Below are 23,262 nucleotides of genomic sequence, written 5' to 3'. Positions count from 1 at the left end.
GGGAGGGAAGGTGGTACATAAGCTCACCAACTGCGGGATTAATCAGTCAGCTCCCTTTAAGTGTCCTGGAGCCGAGCTTTGAAAGAAGCCAGAAACTGGGGGGGATGGATGGACAGATAGACAAAGGGACAGATGAATGAACAAACGAATGAATGAATGACAAAGTATTAAGCACTCCCTGTGTGCCAGTCAGTAGATGTGAGCATTTATGAAGTGCCTGCTGTGTGCTGGGCACTGGGCACAAGTAGACACAGTAGAGCTTACAGGGGAATGCAGGGAGCAGGTGAATGAACAGCATTATCTCCACAGCCTAAATGTCAGTGGAAGGCTGAGCATCTGCACAAGGTGGATCCAGATGCTTTGGGAAGGGCCCCTTGTAGTTGAGGAGGGGAGGGGAGGGTCAGGGGAGGCTTGAGGTACCAAGTAATCCTTGAGCCGGGCATTCCAGGTGGGCAGTCCGGTCCAGCTAGTGCGGAAGAAATGAAGGGTGAGGAGGGAAGAGAGGGCAGTTGGTCTGGAGGGGAGGCTGGGAGGCGAGGCTGGGCCCAGGCCGAGAGCGTTTACTTTTAACTCTGCAGGACCCTAGGGGGCCACGTGGCAGCAGCATGGGGGAGGGCCCGAGGTGGGGGGCTGGGTGCAAGAGGGGCTGTGACTGCTCCAATACTGGGGCGAGAGAGAGTGAGGAATATGTGGTGCTCCCGGGAGACAGAGGAGCAGCCTCGCTGTCAGCAAAAACGGGGAGTCTGGGGGAGAAAGTCGTGATGTCCCTTTGGGACAGCTTCAAGATCCCTCTGGAGGAGCACATGCCCTGGAAATGTCTGGGAGGCAGTTGGTGATAGAGACCACGAGCTAGGGGAGAGCCGGCCCCCTCTGGAGATCTCAGCCTTGGCATCTGCCCAGGGACGATAGTGAAACCCGTGGGAAGAACGGATGAAGGAGAGACACAGAGACGCACACAGAGAGACAGAGGTAGAGAAAGGAGACACAGAGCGAGAGTGAGAGAGAATCATGGGGAGACAGAGAGAGAGACTGAGAGATAGAGAAGATGGGGGTGGGGGAGAGGAAAAAGGGGCAGGGAGAAGAGGGCCTAGGCAGGGCATCCAGGCTCCCCCGCCCACTGAGCTGGGCCCACAGAAGACCACTGACAGTGTAGCTGATGGAGCTGGACTGGCAGGTCCCTGGGCAGGAGGGGAGTGAGCCGAGGGTAGCCTGGAAGAAGGCCTTAGGAGCTAGAGAGAGCCCTGAGGTCGTCTCATTTCCCCTCTGGTTTTACAAGCGAGGAAACTGAGGCTCAAAGAGGTTTGTCTGAGGTTAGTCAGGGAACTGGCCTGAGGTGGGGTTTGACCCGGGCCGCTTCTTCCTGAGCCCCCTTCTTAGTGCCGCCATCCTCTGGCTCCTGGGCCTGGTCGGGGGTGTCCAGAGCCACAGAGGAGGAGGAGGCTGGGCTATCTTAGCTGAGCTGGGGGACCAAATGTGGCCCAGGCTGTCCTCAGGGCACAGGGAGGGGAGTAATGATGCCTAAGAAGGCCTGGGGGGGAGGCGGAGCGGCTTCCCAAGCCAGTGGAGGATTTTGTATTTGAGCCCAGGGCGATAGGAAGCCACAGGGGTGTGCTGAGTAGGGCAGGCCCTGGGTTTTGGTGTGGCACAGATTGCCCTGGGTGGGGGCGGAGGGGATTCAGTCATTGCACCACTGTATACATAGAGAAGCACATAGAAGTTAATATGAGGAAAGGGAAGGCGCCGCTAGGGAGGGATGGAGGGCCTGGTGTCTCAGGCCACGCGTGTCCGGCTCCCTGGCAGGTGACCACCCATCGTCCTCTCTGCGGGCACCGCCGTGAGGGCGGGGCATGACCCTTTTAGGTCTGACACCCCTTTTCTGTGGCCTGGGAGAAAATCTCCCAGTTGTCGCAGGTATGGGAGGCCTTGGCTCTCTAGGGAGGGGCTGAAAGTTTCCAAAAGGCTCTGCTGTTTCCCCACCCACCCCAAACAAGAGCCAGAGCGTTGGGAAATAGCCTTCTGCTATCTGTCAGTGAATAGGGTAAGTTGAGGCAGTCTGTCAGTCTGTTCTCCAGGATACTGAACAGGAGAAACCGGCCACAGTCACAGCTCATAGATCTAGACCTGGGGAGGCCTGGGAGCCCAAGCTCTTCATTTTACAGATGGGGAAACCGAGGCTGAGGGAGGCAATGTGCCTCGTAGCCAGTGTCAGAGATGGGCTCTGAACCCGGGATCTTTCCACCTCCACAGAGGTATGGTTGGTGGGGTGCTCTCTGTGCCTGGGGCGAGCTGGATCCTGCCTCCCCACTGCCAGGCTTTGAGGCCCCCGCCCCTTTGCTGTTTCTTGGAGAAGCTGGAGGCTTTCAAGAATTGGGGCGGAGGGTGGGGAACAGAGAGGAATGAATTAAAAATGGTTTCCTGACCCCGGATAGCCCCAGCCCCCAGCCGCATGAAGGGGAAACACCTTCAGAGAAGGGTTAACCAGTAACCAGGACACCAGGAAGGAAGTGTCTCTTCCTAAACCCTCTGTGTTCTGTCTGCTTGAGGCACCAAACGTGGTCTTTGTGGGAGGGAGGGAGGCTTGGAGAGAGGAGCTAGAGATGAGATAGAGACCTATGTGGGGGGGGTTTGAGGGGGAGAGGAGAGACAGAGGGAGGGAGAGGGAAGGAAAGAGAAGAGGAGGGGAGGGGAGAGCCCCTGAGGTCCTGGGGGGAGGGTGGAGAGAGGGGAGGAGGCCCATAGACTGTCTGCCTGCCTGGCTGCCCCCCTCCTTCATGATGTCGCTTGACTTCCTTCGCCTGCAGGGGGCTGTTTAAAGAATGCTGAGTCACAGGGGGCTAAGGGGGCTGAACTCACCCAGCCGAGTCTGGGCCCCACGGCAGCCCCTCGTCCCATGAGGTCCTAGTCATGCCTGACGTTGCCCTCACCTCCATGGCTTTGTGAGAGCATCTTGGTAACCACTGGCTGTGAGGCTGAGCCCTTCCGGCGTCGGGGCCTTTGAATGAATGGGTGGGTGAGCGTGAAAAGCATTGAACCACCTCTTGCTAGCACCAAGCGCAGTTCAAAGTCCCGGGCTTTACAAGTCAGTCCTCACCCTCCAAGAGCCCACCTTGGGCCAGGGAGAAGAAACTATGTGGGCATCAGTGGCCGGGGAGGTGTGTTTGGGATGAGGAGCCGGGGGATGGTGGTAGCATCATGGGCCGGGGGAGCTTCGAGAACATGAATGTCTCTGCCAAGGTTACACTACCCAAGGTAGTAAGTAAGTAGAATGCTGGGCTGGCCATGATTTGAACCCAGTGCTGTCTTGCTTCAAATTGGGCCTGCCTTCCACTGTGCCTTGTTGCTTTTCCCAAGACAGGGTTGGCCTGGGTCATCTCCCATGTTCCTTATTCCTTCTCAGAGGAGCCTGAGTGGGCAGCTGGATGACATAGTGGATAAAGCATGGGCTAGGAGTCGGGAGGACCTGAGGCTTCAGGCCCTTACTAGCTGTGTGACCCTGGGCAAGTCACTTTATCCTGTTTGCCTCAGTTTCCTCTTCTGTAAGATGAGAAGGAAATGGCAAATCAATACAGTATCTTTCCCAAGAAAACCCCACGTGGGATCAGAGTCGGATGTGACTGAAAGTGACTGAGGGGCCCAGGGCCTATTAGCCCTGAGGTGCCTTTAGAGGCTCCTGAATCCAAGGCCCGGCTTTTTAATTCCTGTACTCTGCCAGTGGAGTTGTAGGCAGCCAGGCCACATAGGGGGCAGTGCAAGGCTTGGTGGCCAGGAGACTGAATTTCATTTTCTGACTCAGACATGTAATAGTTGTTTTAAACTGGGTTAGGCCCTTAGCCTCAGTTTCCCTGTCTGTAAAATGGGAATGGTGAGAGCACCTACCTCACAGGCTAGTTGGGAGCACCACATGAGATAATATTGTGACATTTAAAAAGTTCGAGAGCTGTTGTTTCTGGGTAATTTAATGATTGTATCCATAAGGTTAGCACGTTACTAACAAAGGAGGTCAGTGCTACTTTTGACTGCCTGGGCCCCTCATGGCTGTGGGCTCACAGTTTACATGGCCTTGGAGGGGTGACAATCAACTCTGATTGGTTCACAGTGAATGAGAGGATGAATATTATAATGAGATGGGGGCCATGGGGCCATGTGACTTGGATCCATTTCCTTATCTGACCAAAGGGACAATCCACTTTAGCCCAGCCCTGTCTGAGTAGCTCCAATGAGCAGGAATCTTTCCATTGCCTAAACTCAGAATTTCTTTTCTGTCTCTGGTTAGATCTTAGCCTGGGAAGTCTTTACCTAAGATTTCCCATACAGGCTGGGTTCTGGCTGAGGAAGGAGAAAGCCAATTCATCATTAGTTATTAATACAAGAGAGAAATGATCATTTCCGCACATGTACCAAGCACTTTGTAGGCCCCAGAGCGCTAGGTGAATGTCAGCTCTTGTCATGACCACGGGAATGGGAAGGAGGGTCCCCGGCCCACAGGGCAGTGGGCGTGAGCAAGCTGCCACATGTTACCAATGGGAGTTAGGAAGAAGTCGCCGCTGGCAGAACAGGATTTCAGCCAAGAAGTACAGGAACAAAAGAGATGGGTGGGGCCCAGCACCAGGGGATGTGACACAGCTTGGGAGGCCCCTGGAGCCTTGGCACTGGGGGGAGGGGACTGGGGAGGAGGGCTTGTCCTGGACTTCGTTGGGGGAGATTCGGGTGAAAATCGCAGCTCTGACTTTTACCAGCTAGGTAACCTCAGGCCAATCACTTCAGCTCTCTAAATTGGAGCTGGACCATGATCTCATTGGTCCAGGCAACTCCTGCGTGAGGAAACTCCCTCTCAGAGGGCACTTTGGCACCCGGGAAGGTGAGGGACCAGCCCAGGGTCACGCAGTCAGTGTGTGCCTGAGGAGGCCGACTGCTCCCCCCAACACTGCCTGCCTCTGCTCTGTAAAGGGGGGGAGCCAAGGTCACAGGCTTGTTAGAGGAGAGAAAGCTCTGAACAGCCCTTTGGGGTCAGTGAGGGTCCTCCTGGCCGGGTGTGCACAAAGCTGATGTTGGAGCCTGGCAGGTGGGGGCTGTCCTTCGATGCTGTGCCCATTCTAGGAGGCTGAGTCTATCCCTGTGTTCAGGCAGGGCCCCCCACTTCTGCCCGGTAGGAGCGGATCGCCTCCAGAGATAGCCCCATGTCGCCACCCCTGCCTCCTGGAGGCTTGTGGTCTGGTCAGTTTTATCTACAGTGTAGGTGAAGAGCACTGTCACTGTGGGGAGAAGTCATGTGTCTGTGCGGCCGGGCCCCAAGCAAGAGAGAAGGGCAGGGAGGGGCCGAGATTCTGGTTTGAGCCAATTTCACAAATGGGCAGAACCTTGGGGAATTAATCTGACAGCTCATTGTCATCATGATTATCATCATAGCTCACATTTACAAAGTGCTTTAAAGATTACAAAGTGCTTTACCTATATTGTCTCATTTGATCCTCCCAATTATCCTAGGAGGCAGAGCCTTGCATTAATCCCATTTTACAGATGAGGCCACTGAGGCAGAGGCGCGGGCCCCACACAGCTAGCCTGTGCCCCAGGCGGCCTCCTGCAGGTGCAGTGTCCCCTGCCTCTCCGGCCTCCTGCTCTTAAGCCCCATGGGCTCGTGGCATGTTTCAGTCACAAGGGGAGTGTGGATGGATGGTGTGCCTGCGGTCAGGCCCCAGCGTAGGCCTCCAGTGGCCAGCTGCCTTGGGTCACAGTTATCAGTGTGGTGGAACCTGGAGGGAGGTGGCAGAGTCACCTCGAGCCTTCAGACCCGGACGGGGATGAGAAACCGCAGCCTCCCCACTCTGGTCCTCCCAGATCACATCCATGGTCCTCCGGAGTCGGGAGTCCAGGCCTCTGCACTCCTTCCCCTCGGCCCCTAAATCGAGGGGTGGGTCAGGAGGTCGCTCAGCTGATGTCCCTGGGGGGCCTCTTTGGGCTTTCAGCTGGAGCCCCGCCTTGGCCTTGCCTGCTGCCCCAGCCTACTCACATCTCCCCTCCAAAGTAGCCTTCCTTGTGAGTACCTGTGCGGCTCTCCCCAAAGAGAGCACCTACTGTGTGCTGGGCACTGGGCCAAGTGCTTTCCAGATGGGATCCCACTGGATTCCTCCTCCAATGTAAGTCCCTTTTCTTAATGGAAGGGACTGTTGCATTTTCATATTTGTAGTTCTAGTGTCTAGCACAGTTTGTGGGGGCAGTTAACAAAGGCCTGCATATTGATATGTTCAGACTGAGACAAGGTGTGGTAGAGGAGAGAACCCTAGCTTTGGACTCAGAAAGAGCCAGATTCAAGTCCTGCCTAGATATGTGCTGGCTAGAGGACAACTCTCAGCCTCAGTTTCCTCATCTGTAAGAGGAGAGCCTCAGGGGGGAGCCAGGTGGTGCAGTGGATAAAGCACCAGCCCTGGATTCAGGATGACCTGAGTTCAAATCCAGCCTTAGACACTTGACACTTACTAGCTGTGTGACCTTGGGCAAGTCACTTAACCCCCATTGCCCCGCAAAAAAAAAGAGAGCCTCAACCTCCCAGGTTGTTGTGAGGGTCACATGCCATTGATGTGCGAGATCTTTGCAGACCTTGAAGCGCGCTCTAAACGCTATGAATGTTGTCCCCTTGTAGGTTCTTTGAGGAGGGGCCCGTGGCACTTGTCTGTCCCCGGCCTGGTCCAGGGCAGGGCTTCTTGTCTGTACACAGATTCCTGGGGCCCTCGCTTCCTATACATTGTGAGGAGAGCTCTCAGGGTGAAGATTTCCAGCAGGCACTCAGCCAGGACAAGTGGGCAGCATGGGGAGTTCTGAGAGCCGGGGGTGCTGCTGAGTGCTAATGGGGAGAGAGCCCAGGAAGGAGGGCACAGCTTCCGGAGCGCCCGGTGGGAGGTCTGTGCCAGGCGCTGCTGTGGACAGGGCAGGAGGAGGAGGGCGGGGGCACCAGAGTGCGCAGTGACGCCATCACCAGTAACTCCCAGGTGGGTGGCCCAGAGCCAGACTGTAGGTGATTGAGGAGTGAGTGGGAGTGAGGAAATACAGAGTGGAGACAGCCTTCCTTGGAGTCTGACCCAGGTAGGAGAAGGGAGAGGGTGAAAGCCTGGGGGAGTGGAGAGAAGAGCAGGAGGTAATGGCTGGGCCGGTTGTGCCTCCGACGGGGGCAGCCCCAGGGGGGCCCAGCAGAAGAGGGTGGTCATGTGAGGGGCAGGTGGAGTCCCACTCTCTTTGACCCACTGGGCTCAGGAGGAGAGCCTGGCAGCTGCTGTGTGTATGTGTTGGGGGGGGGGGCGCTGTGAGCTGGCCCCAGGCGGCCTCTCTCTCCCCCAAGGCAGAGTAGGTTTGTTCCGCTGAGGCAGAGAGGGCAGGGTGTGACGCAGGAGCTCTGCCCACAGGGACAAGGTGCTAAAAGCTGACTTCCATCTGGGAGGGACCAGGAGGGCCCAGCCAGGCTGGGATCCCACGGCTTGGAGGGGGCCCAGCAGGCAGGGGCGGTCTTGGGTCCCTCCAGCGGCCCGTCTCTGCATCTTGAGCCCTTTTCTTCTGAGGGCTTCTTTCCTTCTCCCAGTCTCATGGTCTAGGATGTTAGCTTCAAAGCTGGAAGGGCCGAAGAGGCCCCATAGTCTTAACCTCTCCTAGGACAGGGGAGGGACCTGAGGCCAGTGGAGGGGAGACAGCTGGTAGGAGGCCAGCCAGGATGTGAGATCAGGCTGGGTTATCAGGGAAGACTTTTTGGGGGAGGAGGTAGGCCTAGATTGCCAGGTTGGAGCAAGGCAGGGGCTTTCCTAGGACTGTGGAGAGGGAGGCGGGAGCAGAGGTGAGAGTGGGAGGCAGCAGTGGATTTTCTGGGTTTCAGGAGAGCAAATACCACCACAGTCATGTTCGTAGCAGTCTTTGCTTCCGCAGGTAGAAGGGGAGCCCCTTGAGGGCAGGGCTGCCTTCCCCTTGTATCCATAGCTCTTAGCTCAGCATCCGGCCCATGGGGGTGGGGGGGGACTAAGTAAGTGTGGATGGATGGATGATTGGATGGATGGGTGATTGGATGGGCGAATGGATGGATGGATGGATGGATGGATGGATGGATGGATGGATGGATGGATGGAAGGATTGGTTGGGTGATTGGATGGATGGATGGGTGATTGGATGGATGGATGGATGGATGGATGGATGGATGGATGGGTGATTGGATGGATGGATGGGTGATTGGATGGGTGATTGGATGGGTGATTGGATGGATGGGTGATTGGATGGGTGATTGGATGGATGGGTGATTGGATGGGTGATTGGATGGATGGGTGATTGGATGGGTGATTGGATGGATGGATGATTGGATGGATGGATGGATGGGTGATTGGATGGATGGATGGATGGGTGATTGGATGGATGGATGGATGGGTGATTGGATGGATGGATGGATGGGTGATTGGATGGATGGATGGATGGATGGGTGATTGGATGGATGGATGGGTGATTGGATGGATGGATGGATGGATGGATGGGTGATTGGATGGATGGATGGATGGATGGGTGATTGGATGGATGGATGGGTGATTGGATGGATGGATGGATGGATGGATGGATGGATGGATGGATGGATGGATGGATGGATGGATGGGTGATTGGATGGATGGGTGATTGGATGGATGGATGGATGGGTGATTGGATGGATGGATGGATGGGTGATTGGATGGATGGATGGATGGGTGATTGGATGGATGGATGGATGGGTGATTGGATGGATGGATGGATGGATGGATGGATGGATGGATGGATGGATGGATGGATGGATGGATGGATGGATGGGTGATTGGATAGATGGGTGATTGGATGGATGGATGGATGGGTAATTGGATGGATGGATGGATGGATGATTGGATGGATGGATGATTGGATGGATGGGTGATAGGATGATTGGATGGGTGATAGAATGATAGGATGGGTGATTGGATAGAGGCCAAAAAGTCTGGGTTCCATTCCCATCCATGACACGTGGGCCCCTCAGGAAGGCCCCGGGGGCCAGCTTTGTTGGGAGAGGGGCTGGTCCCTCCCCCAGCCCTAGAGCACTCTGTGCACACCTCTCCTCGATGGCATGACTGTTACCAGCGCAGGCAGGGTTGGGGGATCATGCCTGTCTCCTGCTGGTGGCTGAGCCAGGCCCTGGCACTCCAGGGCCTCATACGGCTCTTAATTGTCTCTGGCACTCAGTGCCAGGGTTGATAGTGTGTGTGGGTGGCTCAGCCCCTGCGAGGCGGGGCTTGCCAGGAGCCAGGGCCTCTATGTCGACTCCTGTATTGATCTCTTGTCTTTTCTCGTTTATTCCAGCCATTATACAACCAGCCCTCAGACACCAGGCAGTATCATGAAAACATTAAAATGTAAGTATCTAGCACTTCTGTGGTGTGGGCCCGTCATAGGCTGGGCCAGAGGGTCAGAGGGAGGGCAGTCAGTGCCTCCTCAGGCCAGGCCTGCTATAGCAGAGCCTGCACTGGGATAGGGCCTGGCTAGGGTGTGGTCTCTGTGGGGGGGCAGTGGGGCCTGTGAAATGTCTGGGGGCGACTGGGGGACTGTTCCTATTGGACTCGGGTTTCTAAGGCCTGCTCTTCCAGTGGGGGATGGGGAGTAGATCAGTCCGGAGGATCTGGGTTCAAGTGTCCCCCCCCCCCAAATATACCTGTTCAGGAGTGTCGTGGGGAGTGATCAGCAAACCTTCACGCATGCGAGGCCTCTTTACAGGCCTCTTTAGAGGCAGGGTCCCTTGTAGCAAGATGTGTTTGTGGTGAATGCAGGATCTGGGTGATCTTTGCTCTGGGGGCCTTGAAGGCCTCTCACCCTGCCCAGGTCCCGTGTGTATACGAGGCCCATGGGATACTGGGGAAGGCCCTGAAGCGGGGGCACAGCATGGACTGGGTGGGGCCCCCTGCCACCCACCATCCCTGTAACCCGGAGCCAAGGTTTTACTTCTTTGGGCCTCAGTGTCCTCATCTGTCACATGAGGGAGGAGACATGATCACCCCTGGGGTGCCTTCGTGCTCCAGGTCTCTGATCCCTGCTGGGTCCTGGGCAGCCTGCTGGGAGCCACCTGGCCAAGGACCGGCCTGCTGCTGGTTGGAGAGCTCACAGTCCAGCGAGCTGGTGGCTGACAGAGCTCGGGAGAGCATCAGCCTTGGCCCAGGCCACCTCAGAGAGCCCGGAGCCAGCCTTTGTCACTGGCAAAGCAGTGAGCCGGGGAACCTCAGCTAGGTTCACAGCATCATTGTTGTTGCTGTTATCCTCGTCACCACTGGCCAGGGGGTGCAGTGGATGAAGCTCTTCTGAGTTCAGATCTGGCCTCAGAAAATTCCTAGCTGGGTGACCCTGGGCAAGTCACTTCACCCTGTTTTCCTCAGCTTCCTCATCTGTCAAATGAGCTGGAGAAGGAAATGGCCACGGAGAATAGGGCACAACTAAAAGAAAACTGAACGGCGTCATACTAGTTATTATTCTCACACTAATCATAAAGACCGCTGAGAAGGACAGTAAAAACAACAGCAGACATGTCTCTGGCATTCTGAGGTAGGCAGAGTACACTGCAAACTTTGTCTGATTTCGCCCTCCCAGCTGCACTGTGGAGGCAGGTGCTGTCACGGTGTCCATTTTACAGATAAGGAAGCTGGGGGCTGAATGGCCCAAGGTCTCCCCGAGATCTGAACTCAGATCTTCCTCATTTCCCCATCAGCAAACACTGATCAGTTTCCCACAGTCCCTGCTCTCTAAAGGGGAAGACAAGCAGAGAAAGAGGTGCTCTCAGCCCTCCTTAACTTGAGGACCCCTCCCCAGGCACTGCAGGGGGTCTCCAGGACTGGAGCACAGACCAGCGTACCCGGGGAGGTGACATCCCCCTGGTCCTCACAGCTGCCTTTGTTAGGGATGAGGAGGAGACAGGGTGCTCTCGTCTGGAAGGTCTTTGCTTCTGGAGCTGTTGGGCTCACCGTTGTCTGATGAGCTTCTCATGGCGTCCCCAGCAGGCCTGTGGTAGCATCTGTGTTCCACAGCCCCCGACAGGGTGTGGGCCAGATGATGGCTGGAATGTTCTGACGTCAGGGTTCCTAGACTTGAAAGGAGCCCGTGGCCAGCAGAGTAATGGTGATGAGTCTAATAACTAACACAAAGCACGGGTTTCCATAAATTACCTCTTTGATCCTCTCAGTGACCTTGGGAGGTTGGATGCTTATTTGCACCTTCATTTTACAGATGAGGAAACTGAGTCTCAGAGAGTGTTTTGCCCAGGGTCATGTAGCTAACCCTGTGATTTCATTAGTATGGGGAGCTTCTGCGGGGGTTGAACTCTCAGGTTTGGCTCCTTCTTGGAATTGCCTAGAGCAGTGAGGAGCTGAGTGATTTGCCCAGGGTCACAGCCAATATGTGTCAAAACAAGGACTCGAATCCCTATTTTCCCGACTCAGAGGGCCTCTATGCACTATGTCATGATGGTTCTATGTAGAAAATACATTCCAAATAAATGCAAGGTCATTTTGGGAGGGAGGGAGACTTCAGGAAGTGACACTTGATTTGAGCTTGGACAGAAACCAGGGATTTCTAAGAGGCTGGAGGAGAGGATGAAGTGGATTCCGGGCATGGGCTACAGCCTGGGCAGAGGTGCCAGGACGGGAGATGAGATGTTAGGTGTCGAGGGTAGTTGAGAATGCCGGTTTGGTGACATGGTAGAGTACAGGAGGGGGGTGGGAGTGGGTCAGATGGAGTAATGAGCCAGGCAGGGTAGTTAGGAATCAGATTTTAAGGGCTTTAAGTGGCAGCCAGAAGAGCTGCTTTTATTTGACCCTGGATGTAGATGGCATGAGAGTAACCCTGCGCTTATAATGTGTCTCCTGATGAAGGTGAGCCCTGGCCCACAGCCTGCCCCGGGGGTAATGGGGGAGGGGAGCAGGCCAGTATCTGCCCTGTGTCTTTCACTGGGGTGACCCCCTCCCCCCAGTTGCTAGTAAAGTTGCCTTAGATAAGGCCAGGTGGGATTTATATTCTCTCTGAAACTGTTGCCACGGGTACCATCCCTTTTATTTTCCTGACATTCAATGGCTGGGTGGTAGTGGTTGTTTTTTTGCTGCCCAGTTAAAATTAATTTCATGCCCCAGTTCATTCTGGCACTGGCAGTCCCAGAAGCACTGAAGTCACTGTCGATGGCATCCTTCCACCAGGGCCGGGGTCACTCACTGGGACAGATGCTCTGGCATCACTACGAAAGTGGCCTCGGGTTAACTTCTTCAGCTCTCGGGCGAGGGGAAGGAGCAGAAGGGGCCTTGGGCTGGCCTTTAGTGCCAGCCAGTTATAAATCTGGGACCTTCCCAGGGCCTTCCCCCTGCCTCAGGTGAGGTCCAGAGCCCTGCCCTGTTAGGCATGGGAGGGGCCTTGGCACAGCTAGGGCTGTGGGTTTGTTGGTTTGTTGGTAACATCCAGTCCTGACCCCTGGCTCTGGTGGAAGGAAGGGAGGGGACCCTTGTTAGACTCCTCGCTCACCCTGAGCCACTCGCTGGGAGAAATCTGGAGGCTGTTTGGTCCAACCCTCTGATTTTACACATGAGGAAACTGAGGCCCAGAGGTGTCCCAGTGTCATAGACTTAGAGGTTGAAGCAGCCATAGTCAGCCAGTGTTCATTACGTGCCTACAGTGTGCCAGGCACAGTGCGGGGTGGGGGGTACAAAGAGAGGCAAAGACCACGGCTGCCCCCCTCCCAGGAAGGGCCTAGGAGAGTCTGGCCTCATGGGTGTAGCTGGGAGCCCTTTGAGCCAGTGCCCATTTGCCAAGTCCTTCAGGGTGCCAGGCACCGTGCCTTCCCCTTCTGATTGGGCAGGCCCTGAGGCTGCTGGGGAGGAATCTACAGAGAAAGCAGCAGAAAGCCATTGGTGAATCGCCAAGGCTTCTGAGCAGATGAGGCCAGGGAGGGTTAATGGGGGATGGCAGAGGAGGGGGAGAAGGTGCCAGTGCAGTGATTGCTGCCAGGCCGGGACAAGGAGCGCATCTGACACCTCCAGCGCCTAATTAAAAGGGAAAATGTAGTCTATTATCAACTCATTAACTGTGTCCCTGGGACCAGCAAGCTAGGCAAAAATTTGTGCTTCCTGCTGGATAATCAAATTAGGGTCCCTGGGGGGATCAGAGGGGTGATGAGGAGTGAGGCAGGATAATGGGATGAATGCAGAGTCGGGGGCGAGAGCCCAGAGAGCCCTGAGATTGGGGTGAAATTAGCCCCAACCCCCCACCCCCAGTAATCCCTGGGTCCTTTCTCTCAAGGTGGCAGGCTCTAATGGGGCTGCTGACGCCTGGGCATTTTCAATATGAAACATTTTGTCCCCACTGGGGGAGCCCGTCCCAGAGAAGACCCTCTGCTTTGCTTCCTGCCCCTCCTCTCCCCTGGCTCTGAGCACTAGGAGAAGGCCCCCTGGGTGTAGCTGCTCCCTCACTTCTTTGGGGCCAAAGTGAGTTCTTGGAAACTGAGTCGTCAGGGAAAAAAGAATCTTATTTTTAGTCATATCTTTCAATATGACTGTGACGGCTCCTCCGTCATCCATCCCTCATGACAAAAGGCTGAAGAGAAAGAAGAAAAATAGCAGTTCAAGGAACTGGGTCTGATAATTCCTGCAGTATTCCGCACCCCTAGGTCCCAACCTCTGCTAACAAAGGCAGGGTCAACTATTGGAGACCGAGCTTGTGGGGGTGTTTTCATTTAAACAGATTTTTCTTGGTAGCTGTTGTTTTTACATCCCTCCTTCATGAGTAGAAAAGGAAATCCCCCCTCTTCATAGGGAGGGAGTCTTTAGCAGATCTCCAGAGTGTAGGATGCTGGGAACACAAGGCCCGTATGTCCTTGTGTGTGCGTGGAGGGGTCGTCATGAATCAGGGAGAAGCTACTGCATGAAGTGGTGGCAAGGAGTGAACCGCAGGTCTTTGTCAGGTAGGCTGGCTCGAGCTTGTGTCGGGCCCTGTGCCCCTAGGAGAGCCCTGCTGAGGATGTGAGTAACAGCAGCGGGCAGACACCCGTTACCCCTCTTTTACATATGAGCAAACTAAGTCTCAGAGAGGGTAAGTCACTTGCCTAGGTCACACCACTAGTGTTTGAGGCAGGATTTGAACCCATGTCTTCCTGACTCCAAGTATGGGCTACCCTTCTGCTGCTTCTCCCATTGCTTTCCTTCCCTTCCCTCGCCACATCCTTCATCCTCCTTTCTACCTCCCTGTCTCTCTCCCCTCCCTTCCCTTTTTCTCTCCCTTTCTTTCCTCCCTCCTTTCTCTCCCTCTCCTCTCTCCCCTTCTTCCTTCCTTCTTTATTTCCTTCCATCATCCAGTCTATCATGCATTTAACTTTCACCCCCACCAGCCCCCACCCAGCTCTTCTGCACCCCCTCCCCTGCTGGCTCAGTGCCGGCTGATGCACCCACCCCCTCCCCTTTACATTCTCATTCTCTCTCTCTGTCTCTCCCTTCTCTCACCCTCTTCTCCTCCATCTCTCTCTCTCTCTGTGTCTCCACTTTGCTTTATTCACAGCCTGAGGCCTGTACGTGTGTCTGCTCTGTTGGCATTATTTCCTACGATCCCTTCCAGATTTCTTTGTATTTGTCGTATCCGTCTTGGTTTCTGGCATCGCCGCGTTCCGTGACATCGGCGGCCACCAGAGAGGCTGCTGAGCCTTGAGGAGGGTCTTGTTCAGTTCTTTGCAGTCCCAGATAATGCCGTTATAGACGTCTTTGGACAAATAGTTCTTTTTTTCTCTTGGACAATGACGCTCTCAGGGCCTGTCGCCAGGGGTGGCATCATTGGGCCAAAGGGTACGTGAGGACATGCTCCCTGGCTCTTGGAGCGGGTGCCGCCGGAGCCGGGGGTTCCCCGTCAGCGGTGGCCGTTAAGTGAAGGCTGAGGCCCCTGAGGCTATAGCTGGGGGGCTGTCTGTGTCCCTGGTGCCTGACGCTGAGCCGACTCCGTGAGGGTCTCAGAGCCAGAGTGTAGCCACTTGCCCTGTCCCTGTGAAGGAAAGCTTGGCCCCACAGGCCCGGCAGGGTGGCTGGGGGTGGGGGTGTGCAGCAAAAGCAGACGCATGAGCCCCTCCATGTGCATGACTTCCTCAGCAGCCCCGGCGGGGCCTTTCGTCTCTCATCAGCTCCAGCCCTGCCCTCCAGCTTCCTACCAGTGATGGTTAGGTGTATCTTGCCGTGGTCGGAGTTGCGGGGGGGTACTCGGGCCAGCTGGTATCGGAGGTTGAGTTTGGGGCCCTGAACGGCCTGTGGCCGCTCCCCAGGCTGTCCAGAAGCCCAGAGAATTGCACGATCACGGCGCCTGTCTCCGGAAGCTGCGCTGGGCTCCCCATTACCTCTGGGTGAAAGTAGATGCTGTCTCAGAGTCCTCAGCCCGGCTGTACACGCTCCGCCGCGGTTCCTCCTTCACGCCTTCTGTGCACTGACAGACTGGCCCCTGCCCATCCTGTTTCCAGTGCAGAACATCCCCCTCCGATTACTGAGCTTGTGCCCAGGACCTGCCGCTCTGCCTCCCAGAGGCCCAGGCTCTCTCCAGGGCTCACCTCAAGTTTGTCTTCTTGCAGGAGGATTCACCTTCCTGCTTCCCCCCCCCCAGTTCCCAGGTGTCTCTTGGCCTTCAAGCCTGTACCCAGGTCTCCCCTGGCAGAGCTCAGACTCCGGGGCTTGGGGCCTTGTCTTGGGGTCTCTGGGACCTCCCACGTAGGAGGCGCTGGTACTGAAGAGGAAGTGCCCGCTGATGAATCAAATCTGGCCTCTTCTCTCTCCTCGCAGAAACCAAGCGATGCGGAAGAAGCTCATCCTGTACTTTAAGAGGAGAAACCACGCTCGGAAGCAGTGGGTGAGTCCCCTCCCCACCCCCTTGGCCCCTGGGCTGCTCTCCTCAGGGGATGGTAGCCACACTGGGTGCAGCCGTCATTCAGTCACCCCTGCCCCCCACTGCCTGTCTGCTAACAGCTGGAAACCTCTGGTCCGGGGGGAGGGAGGAGAGAAAAGGGGGAAGGGTGGGGACGGGGGGGGGGGGGGGCGGGGAGGGGGAGAAGGGAAAAGAGACACACACACAGAGGGAGAGAGGCCGGCAGCTGGATAAATAAGTACTAGGCCGGGGGGAGGCATCTAGGCTGAATGTGCCTGTTGATTGGGGGATTGGGGGAGCCTGGGACTGCGCAGCCTCTCCCATCAGGCCCCGGCATTCTCCAGCAGCATCTGTGAGTTGCTACTGAATTGAGACCTGTTTGAGGAGGGGAAGGCAGGAAGACTGGACATTGGGCATCAGATACTTGCCAGAGAGGCCTTTGTGCGTTCTATGCACGGGAAAAGTAGGGTTTGTTTGGAGAGGTGGGGGAACATGGGTGATGGGTCCCTGGATTTTGGCATGTTTGTATGGGGAGATAGGCGCCCCCATCTCCTGCCCTCGGTGACAGGGACTGGGGGCGTCTGCCTGCATCCATCCATGCCCCCTCCCCGAAGGAGCATGGAAGGCAGGACTGCTCAGGGTGGGGGGAGGGGCTCGGCTCTCGTGTGGGGCGGCCACCAGGAAAAAGCCTGATGGCCTGGACTCATCTTCTCCTGCTCTTGGTGTCCCCAGAATATCAGGTAGTGAGGGAAGAAGAGGGGAGGGGAAGGAGTAGGGGGGGGGCTCACTTGGGTCATCCTGTGTTGGCTTCAGTCGTTAGGGCTCTGCCCCGCTCCCCGCCCCAAGGGCCTCCGTGGAGATGTTGGCCTGAAAACAGACCAGGCAGGGGCTGGTTCTGATCTTGGGTCTTGGGAGGCGGCAGGAATTCGTGGGCCTCTAGGTCTTCAGCTGGGAAGGGTTGAGGGGGAAGCAGCTGCTTTGGGGTTCCAGGATGTGCTGGGTTCGGTATCTTTTTAAAAAAAAAGTTTTATGGCTGCTTTGTGTAACCCCCCTTCTTTTCTCCTCTCTTGCAACAAAGAAAAGCGCTTATAAGTGGCTCTGTGGCTGTGGCCTCAGCATTCCCTCCCCGTGGCCCCCATCCCCCACCTCTCCGCTCTTCTGAAGGGCCGTGGTTGGTCATTGGTGTCCTTGTAGTGGCCTCAGCACGTTCTCTTCTCCTGCTGCTCCTTTGTCTGCCCTTCATCGTTTCAAACAGACTTTCCCTTGTTTCTCTGAAGTCTTAGTTTCATCCTTTCTTCCTGTGTCATTCTAGGCTCCGCAGACCACTCAGACTAGGTACCAGTGTCACTCAGGGACCTGATCTGACCCCACGGAAGGCCAGCTTCCCTCTTGTTGGGAAACCTCACTGAGTGAGGCCTGTTCTTTCTGCCTGACTCTGGGAAGTTCTAGGTGTATGTGGGGAGTGTTCTCCACTGCAGAAAGATTGGAGCTCTTGTGGTCAGTGGGTGACTTTGCCCCCTTTAGCTCAGGCCTCCTGGGGTGTAGTGGGGGGTGGCCCTTGTCCATGTTCATCCTGCCTCCCCCTCCCTGCTCTAATGTTAACAGACCATGTGCTCTGGCCGGGTCTATAAAACGAGGGGATCGGGTGACACGCCGTGTCTCCAGGGTGACCCCGAGATGAGCAGTGCACCTCCCGGCTCAGGCACAGGAGGAAGGATGAAGGAGAGAGCGGGGTAAGGGGTTGAGGAGTTGTGGGCGTGCTCTGGACAAAGGCTCCTGTCTCCTCAGCCCTCCTGCTGAGGGAGTGCAGAGTGGAGGGAGTGACGGCCCGGATTGGAGCAGGGCTCCTGATGACAATGAGGCGGTTTACAGTTAGGGTCATTCCAAGAGAGGAATGGCCTCCTGTTCCCAAGCCAGAGCATCTTAGTCCAGCCTTGGATGAGGAAACTGAAGCCTGTGGAGGTCACAGGATTCGATGATCACCACCATTGATAGTCTGAAATTCATGGAGCTTTTGAAGGCTTACGAAGCACTTGTATATGTGTCACCCGCCTTGTTAGCTCGTTTTTATTCTAGCTCATAGGCACTCGCTCTTATTATTCCCATTTCACAAAGGAGGAAACAGGCTGGGAGAAGTTTAAGTGATTGGCCCAGAATCATATAGCTAGTGAATGTCTGAGGCAGGATTGGAACTCGGATCTTCCTGACTCCAGACCCAGCTGCTGCACCTCCAGCACCACAAGGGCCCTTGGAAGTCATTGAGGTTGGCCCCCTCATTGTACACATGGGGAAACTGAGGCTCAGAGGTTAGGTATGAGATTTGAACCCGAGCCTTGTGACTTGAGTCCAGGGCCTTCTCTTTGAGGTTCCTCGTGTTGGGTGCCGCCAAGTGCTCACACCCACTTCCCACCACCTCTCAGCCGGGTCACCCTTATTCTGAGTTCTTTGGGAGGCACAGAGTCCCCAACCTGCAGATCTGCAGCCGGCCAGGGACGCCTTTGTGTAGTGCTTAAAGGCTTAATCGACTCTTGCCGTGTCTGTCTCGTTGGATTTGGGCAGGGACGTCGGGTGCGATCGTCTCCACTTTATGGATAGGGAAAGCCAGGTTCTTGGCCGTGGCCACCTGGGGCATCTGGCTGGATGCGGAGCAGCCTGTGGAGTTTCTGAGGAGAGGCTGGGCTGGGCTTCAGGTGTTCTTCTCTCCCTTCCTCCCCTGCCCTCCCCTCCCAGGCAGCCACCTCCTGTGGTTTCCTTGGGGAAGGAAAATGAGGAACAGTCTGCTTCTCTGGGGCCTCCAGAGGGCTCTGGGCACTTGGGGCCAGGACTGTGGGATGAGTGAGTGCGGCAGATTGCCAGGCTCCGGGGAATCCCAGCCCCTCCCTTTAAAAGACACAATGAAAAGATGCCTTTTCTATTGGCATTACCTCCATTTCCACATCCGTCCTTCCCTCCCTCCAGAAGCACCGTCCCTTGTGACAGAGAACTAAGAAAGGAGCGGGGAGAACGACTGAGCAGAGCCGCTGCTGTGCACCTTCATGGAGTCCGGCAGGATCCCCAGCCCCATGCAGGTGCCCAGGGCGGGGCTCCTCCCAGGTGCTCTCTGCCCGAGCTCGGCCATTTGTGGCCCGTAGTGCCCATTTTCTCTCATCGGGTCTGTGTCGGAGGCCCACCTTCCTGACTGTTGACTGGTTTTGTTTGTTTTATTTGGATCATTTCATAGGGTTTCTGACACTTTTCAGACTTCTCCATTTAACATTTCTTATAGTAAAGTAATAAATAGTCTGTTATATTCAAGACAGGTAGCAAGCTAGATAGGGCGCAAGGCTTGGAGTCAGGAAGTTGCCGTTCAGCTGTGTACAACCCTTTGGCACCCATTTGGGGTTTTCTTGGCAGAGGTACTGGAGTGGCTCGCCATTTACTCCTCCAGATCATTTTACAGGTGAGGAAACTGAGGCAGACATGGTAAAGTGACTTGTCCGGGGTCACACAGCTAGTAACTAAGGCTGGATATGAACTTGTGAAAGTGAAACTTATATCTCCAGGCCTGGTACTGTGTATACCTGGGCCCCTAAGCTGTGCCTAGTCAGGAAGACCTGAATTCAAATCCAGCCTTCATTTCATGAACTGGAAAATTGAGTCCCAGAGAGGGGAAGGGCTTCAGGGTCACAGGGATGTTTCCTAGGTATCTCTCTCCCATTCCCCTGCTCTCTCCTTCTCCCGTGCTTTGGGGATGAGCCCACTTCTGCTGCCGCCCCCCTGAGTGACCTCAGGCTCCCTGAGCTGTGAAGGACAGATTGGAGGACCTTGCTTTTCCCCTGGCTCTGGGATCTGACAGGGGCTCCGCTCCCCACTTTTACAGACCAGCTGAGGCTTCGGAAATGCTCTCTTCCCTGGGAAGAAGGCACTGATTGGCCAAGTCTTAATTAAGCCAGGCAACCGCTAGAAGCTTAATGGGGGCGGGGGGGGGGCGGGGTCTGAGCAGCCACATGCTAAAGGAATGAGGGGAAGTGAATTTCACTTCCAGGCTCTGGGTGGCTTCCTTCCAGAGTGGGGATCCGTCTCCCTTGGAGAACAAGGGCTTCCAGGGGAAGGGGCTGACCGGATGACCCTGACTGGGGCACAGGCTTGCGGTTTCCCCATCCTGAGCCGGGGGCTCACTTTGGGCCTCTTGGGGAAAGGAGTCAGAGAAAAGCAAGATGGAAGCTTCCAGGCTTTGGGCCCCCATGGGAGGAGGGAAGCACCAGCTGGTCTTTGACTACGAGTGCCATAAGGGACCTTGGGGGCTACACGGTCTGGTCCCATGGGGACCCTGGGCCCAGCACAGGGGACTCTTCATAGGGTCTCACACGCAGCAGCTCTCCTATTAACTTCCCAGCCACGGCACAAGGTGGGCCCCTCTCCAGTTTTCAGGTCCTCCTCTTTCCTAAGTTCTGCAGTTGGCCATAATGTGTCGCACATAGTGCCCCTCCATCTCCCACTGCTGGCCTTTGCCCTGCTGGTGCCTCAAATGCCCTTCTTCCTCACCCCCCTCTCAGGACGCTTAGTAAGCATGTTTGATTTTTCCTGAGTCTTTTGCTAGGGTATTCCTCTGCCCAGCTAACTTGTATGTGGTCTTCCTCATCTCATTAGAATGGAAGTTCTGTATGAATATGGATTATTTTATTTTTTTTGTACTTTGGTTCCTAGCACCTGGCATCGTGTCTGGCAAACAGTAGGTGCTATATAAAAGCTTGTTTATTGATTGACAGGTAGGAAGCACCAGAGGTTGCATTTTTTTCCTTAAAAGACTGTTCCAGAGTTTTTTTCTCATGTCACTGAATAGAAAATTGACTAGGAAAACACAGGATCTGCTAAATATCTATAGAGAACAGTCAGGATTTGAACCTAGCTCTCCTGACTGTAGTGAGTGTCATGTCTACCGCAGCACACTGCCTTGGAAGAATGCTGGTGTTAGGAAGGGACCTTACAGGGCAGGCGGACCAACAGTTTACAGCTGGGGAAACTGAGGCTGAGTGCTTCAGAGGGAGGGAAGGCCACATATCCTGCAGTCAGGAGCTTGGAGCCAGGAAGAAGTTCAAACCGCGCTTCAGAGCCTTAGCGCAGCAAGTCCCTTCATCGCCAGGCCTTGGTCCGCCTCCTGGGTATAGGGATGGAATGGGCATTAGCCTTGATCTCTCTGCCTGGGCAGAAGGGACCTGCCCCGGGCTGTCTCCTGAGGCTGCTGCGTCCTCTCAGAGCCACCCCTGCAGTCGGTCTGCTGCTCCCTCGGCCGGTTCAGGACCAGGGGCTGGCCCAGCCAGCTGACCCTGGGAGTCCCGGGGTCATCTTCCACACTCCTGGATGCTGGGAGGGGGGCTGGTGTGGTTTCATGACAAAGCTGGGGGAGCCTGGAGTTAGTGGAGAGAGGGGGTGGCAGGGGTCATCTCCAGGGAAGAGGAGAGAGAGCAGGTGCAACAGGGAGGCTGGAGCCCGGAGGAGCATGGAGTCTGCTGCACTCCCTCCTGCCACCACCAGAGGGCAGCAAATGCCCTGACATGTTGCTACCCAGATGCTTGGGCCTGAAAGCAAGGCTGGGATTTTGTCCCTGCGGGCAGCACAGAGACAGTGCTATTGGCTCAGAGTCTTGGGCTCCTAGGTTTAGAGTTGGAAAGAACCACAGAGTCATTCCCCCCATTTTACATTAGGAAACTAAAGCAATGACTTGCCCAAGGTGCACAGGTAGCAAGTGTCTGAGGTGGGATTCAAACCCAGGTCTTCCTGACCCCAAGCCAAACCCTTTGGCTGTTATATCTGCAAGCCCTTCCCTAGGGCATCTCTTGCGAGGGGCATCATAGGACAGCTTAGTACAGTAGAAAGAATGCTGCATTTGAAATAAGAGACTCAGATTCAAATCTCGGCCCTGCTTCTTAAGATCACAGCTCGAGAACTGGGCAGTCCAGGCCCCTTCCTTTTACAGACTGAGAAACTGAGGCTCAGCTCTCGCAGATAGCGCATGTCCGCTGGGATTTCATAGACGTGGTGAAGAGGCCTTGGAGGCCCCTTCATCCAGCCCCCTCAAAGTACAAGCAAGGAGTCTGAGGCCCTTTAGCAGTATTACAGAGCCACAGCCACAGCTGAGGCAGTACTCGAATCCACTGCCCGAGTCATAGGTCCTGCTGACCCTGTAAGCCTGAAGGCTTCTCTGGGTGTGAGCCCCAGGCTGCACCCCCTCCTCCAGTAAGGCGGGCCTCTCGGGTCCCCCAGACTCTTCCCAGGAGCGTCCTCCTCAGCAGACACCCTGAGACAGGCCCAGCCTTCGGAGAAGCCTCCAGGAATTGTCCACACGCTTCTTCATACTTAATTCCAGGGGACATAAAAGAGGAAATGATTCTGCTGACCGACCAAAGGCCAACTTCTCCCCTTTCTCCTGGGCACTGCTTGGCCTTCCCCCAGCCCTGGGAATTCCCCGGGGTGAATGGGTGCAGATGCAGGCGGGTTTAGCTCACTAGTGCTCCCCATAGGGAGGAGCCAGTGACCCCTGAGTCCTAGAGGGGCCACTCTGTGAGGTGAGAGCAGGGCTTCTTGTGCCCAGTGCATAGCAGGCACTTGGGGGGTGGCCGGAGGCCTGGGAGGACAGTGGGGTGGATTCCCAGAGTTGGAAGGACCTTTGATGTCTCCCCCCTTTAACTGAGGTGGAAACCAAAGGTGAAGCGTCTTCTCTGGGGTCCCCCAGGTGGTACCTGGCCGAGCTGAAATTCACACCCAAGCCTTGTCTCCACATCCGCTGCTCTTTCCAGAAGAGCTCCCTCCCCAGGGAGTGGGGATTGTCATTTGCCTTCTGTGATGGGGTATGAATAGTGGGGGCTGGAGACCCTTCATTGCTTTGTATCTCAGTTTTCTCCTCCGTGCAATGGGACATTCACAGCAGCCACCTCGGGTCAGTGTGAGGCTCGTGACAGTCTAGGTACAGTGTTTTCTGTTGAGCATCAGGTGTCACGTGTCTTCTCAGTCCATCTCTCTGGCCCATTTGGGTCAATGGTGGAGGGATCCTCTCTCCTCAGTCTCCCTGCTGGTCTCAGTTTCTGGGGTTGGACGGCTGAGCCGACAGTCACTCCCACCCCTGGGCCTGAGGGCCCACACTCTGTGTCTGAGATGTGGGGTGACTGGGGGGGGCAGCTTGGAGCTGAATGCTCTTTTCTTCAAAGCATCTGAGTCTTGAAAAGAGGAAAAATGACTCAGACCCCTAGAAATCTTGGGCAGAAGGCTGTCAGGGGTCACACCCTCTGAGTCACTGGCAGAGGGACAGAGGGCTTGGCTGGGGGGGGGGGCAGGCCTCGGGGATCAGGAGGAAGGGGCTGGGCGATAATGGAGAGCTGGACTCTCTGGGGCCCAGACAACTGAGGGTGTGAA

General features: G+C 55.7%; 1 protein-coding gene across 1 annotated transcript in view; it reads left to right on the top strand.

The window, feature by feature from the left end:
- The window catches only part of NCOR2 (nuclear receptor corepressor 2), a 267,801-nt gene that overhangs the window by 104,475 nt on the left and 140,064 nt on the right, over positions 1 to 23,262 (top strand). Inside the window, 2 exon segments of the mRNA XM_043990128.1 lie at positions 9,322 to 9,374; positions 15,792 to 15,858. Coding sequence (XP_043846063.1) covers positions 9,322 to 9,374; positions 15,792 to 15,858 — 120 coding nt within the window.

This window comes from Dromiciops gliroides, chromosome 1, assembly GCF_019393635.1.
Source record: "Dromiciops gliroides isolate mDroGli1 chromosome 1, mDroGli1.pri, whole genome shotgun sequence".
NCBI lineage: Eukaryota > Metazoa > Chordata > Mammalia > Microbiotheria > Microbiotheriidae > Dromiciops > Dromiciops gliroides.
Note: the sequence above shows the minus strand (reverse complement) of the source record. Positions and strands in the feature narration are given on the sequence as shown.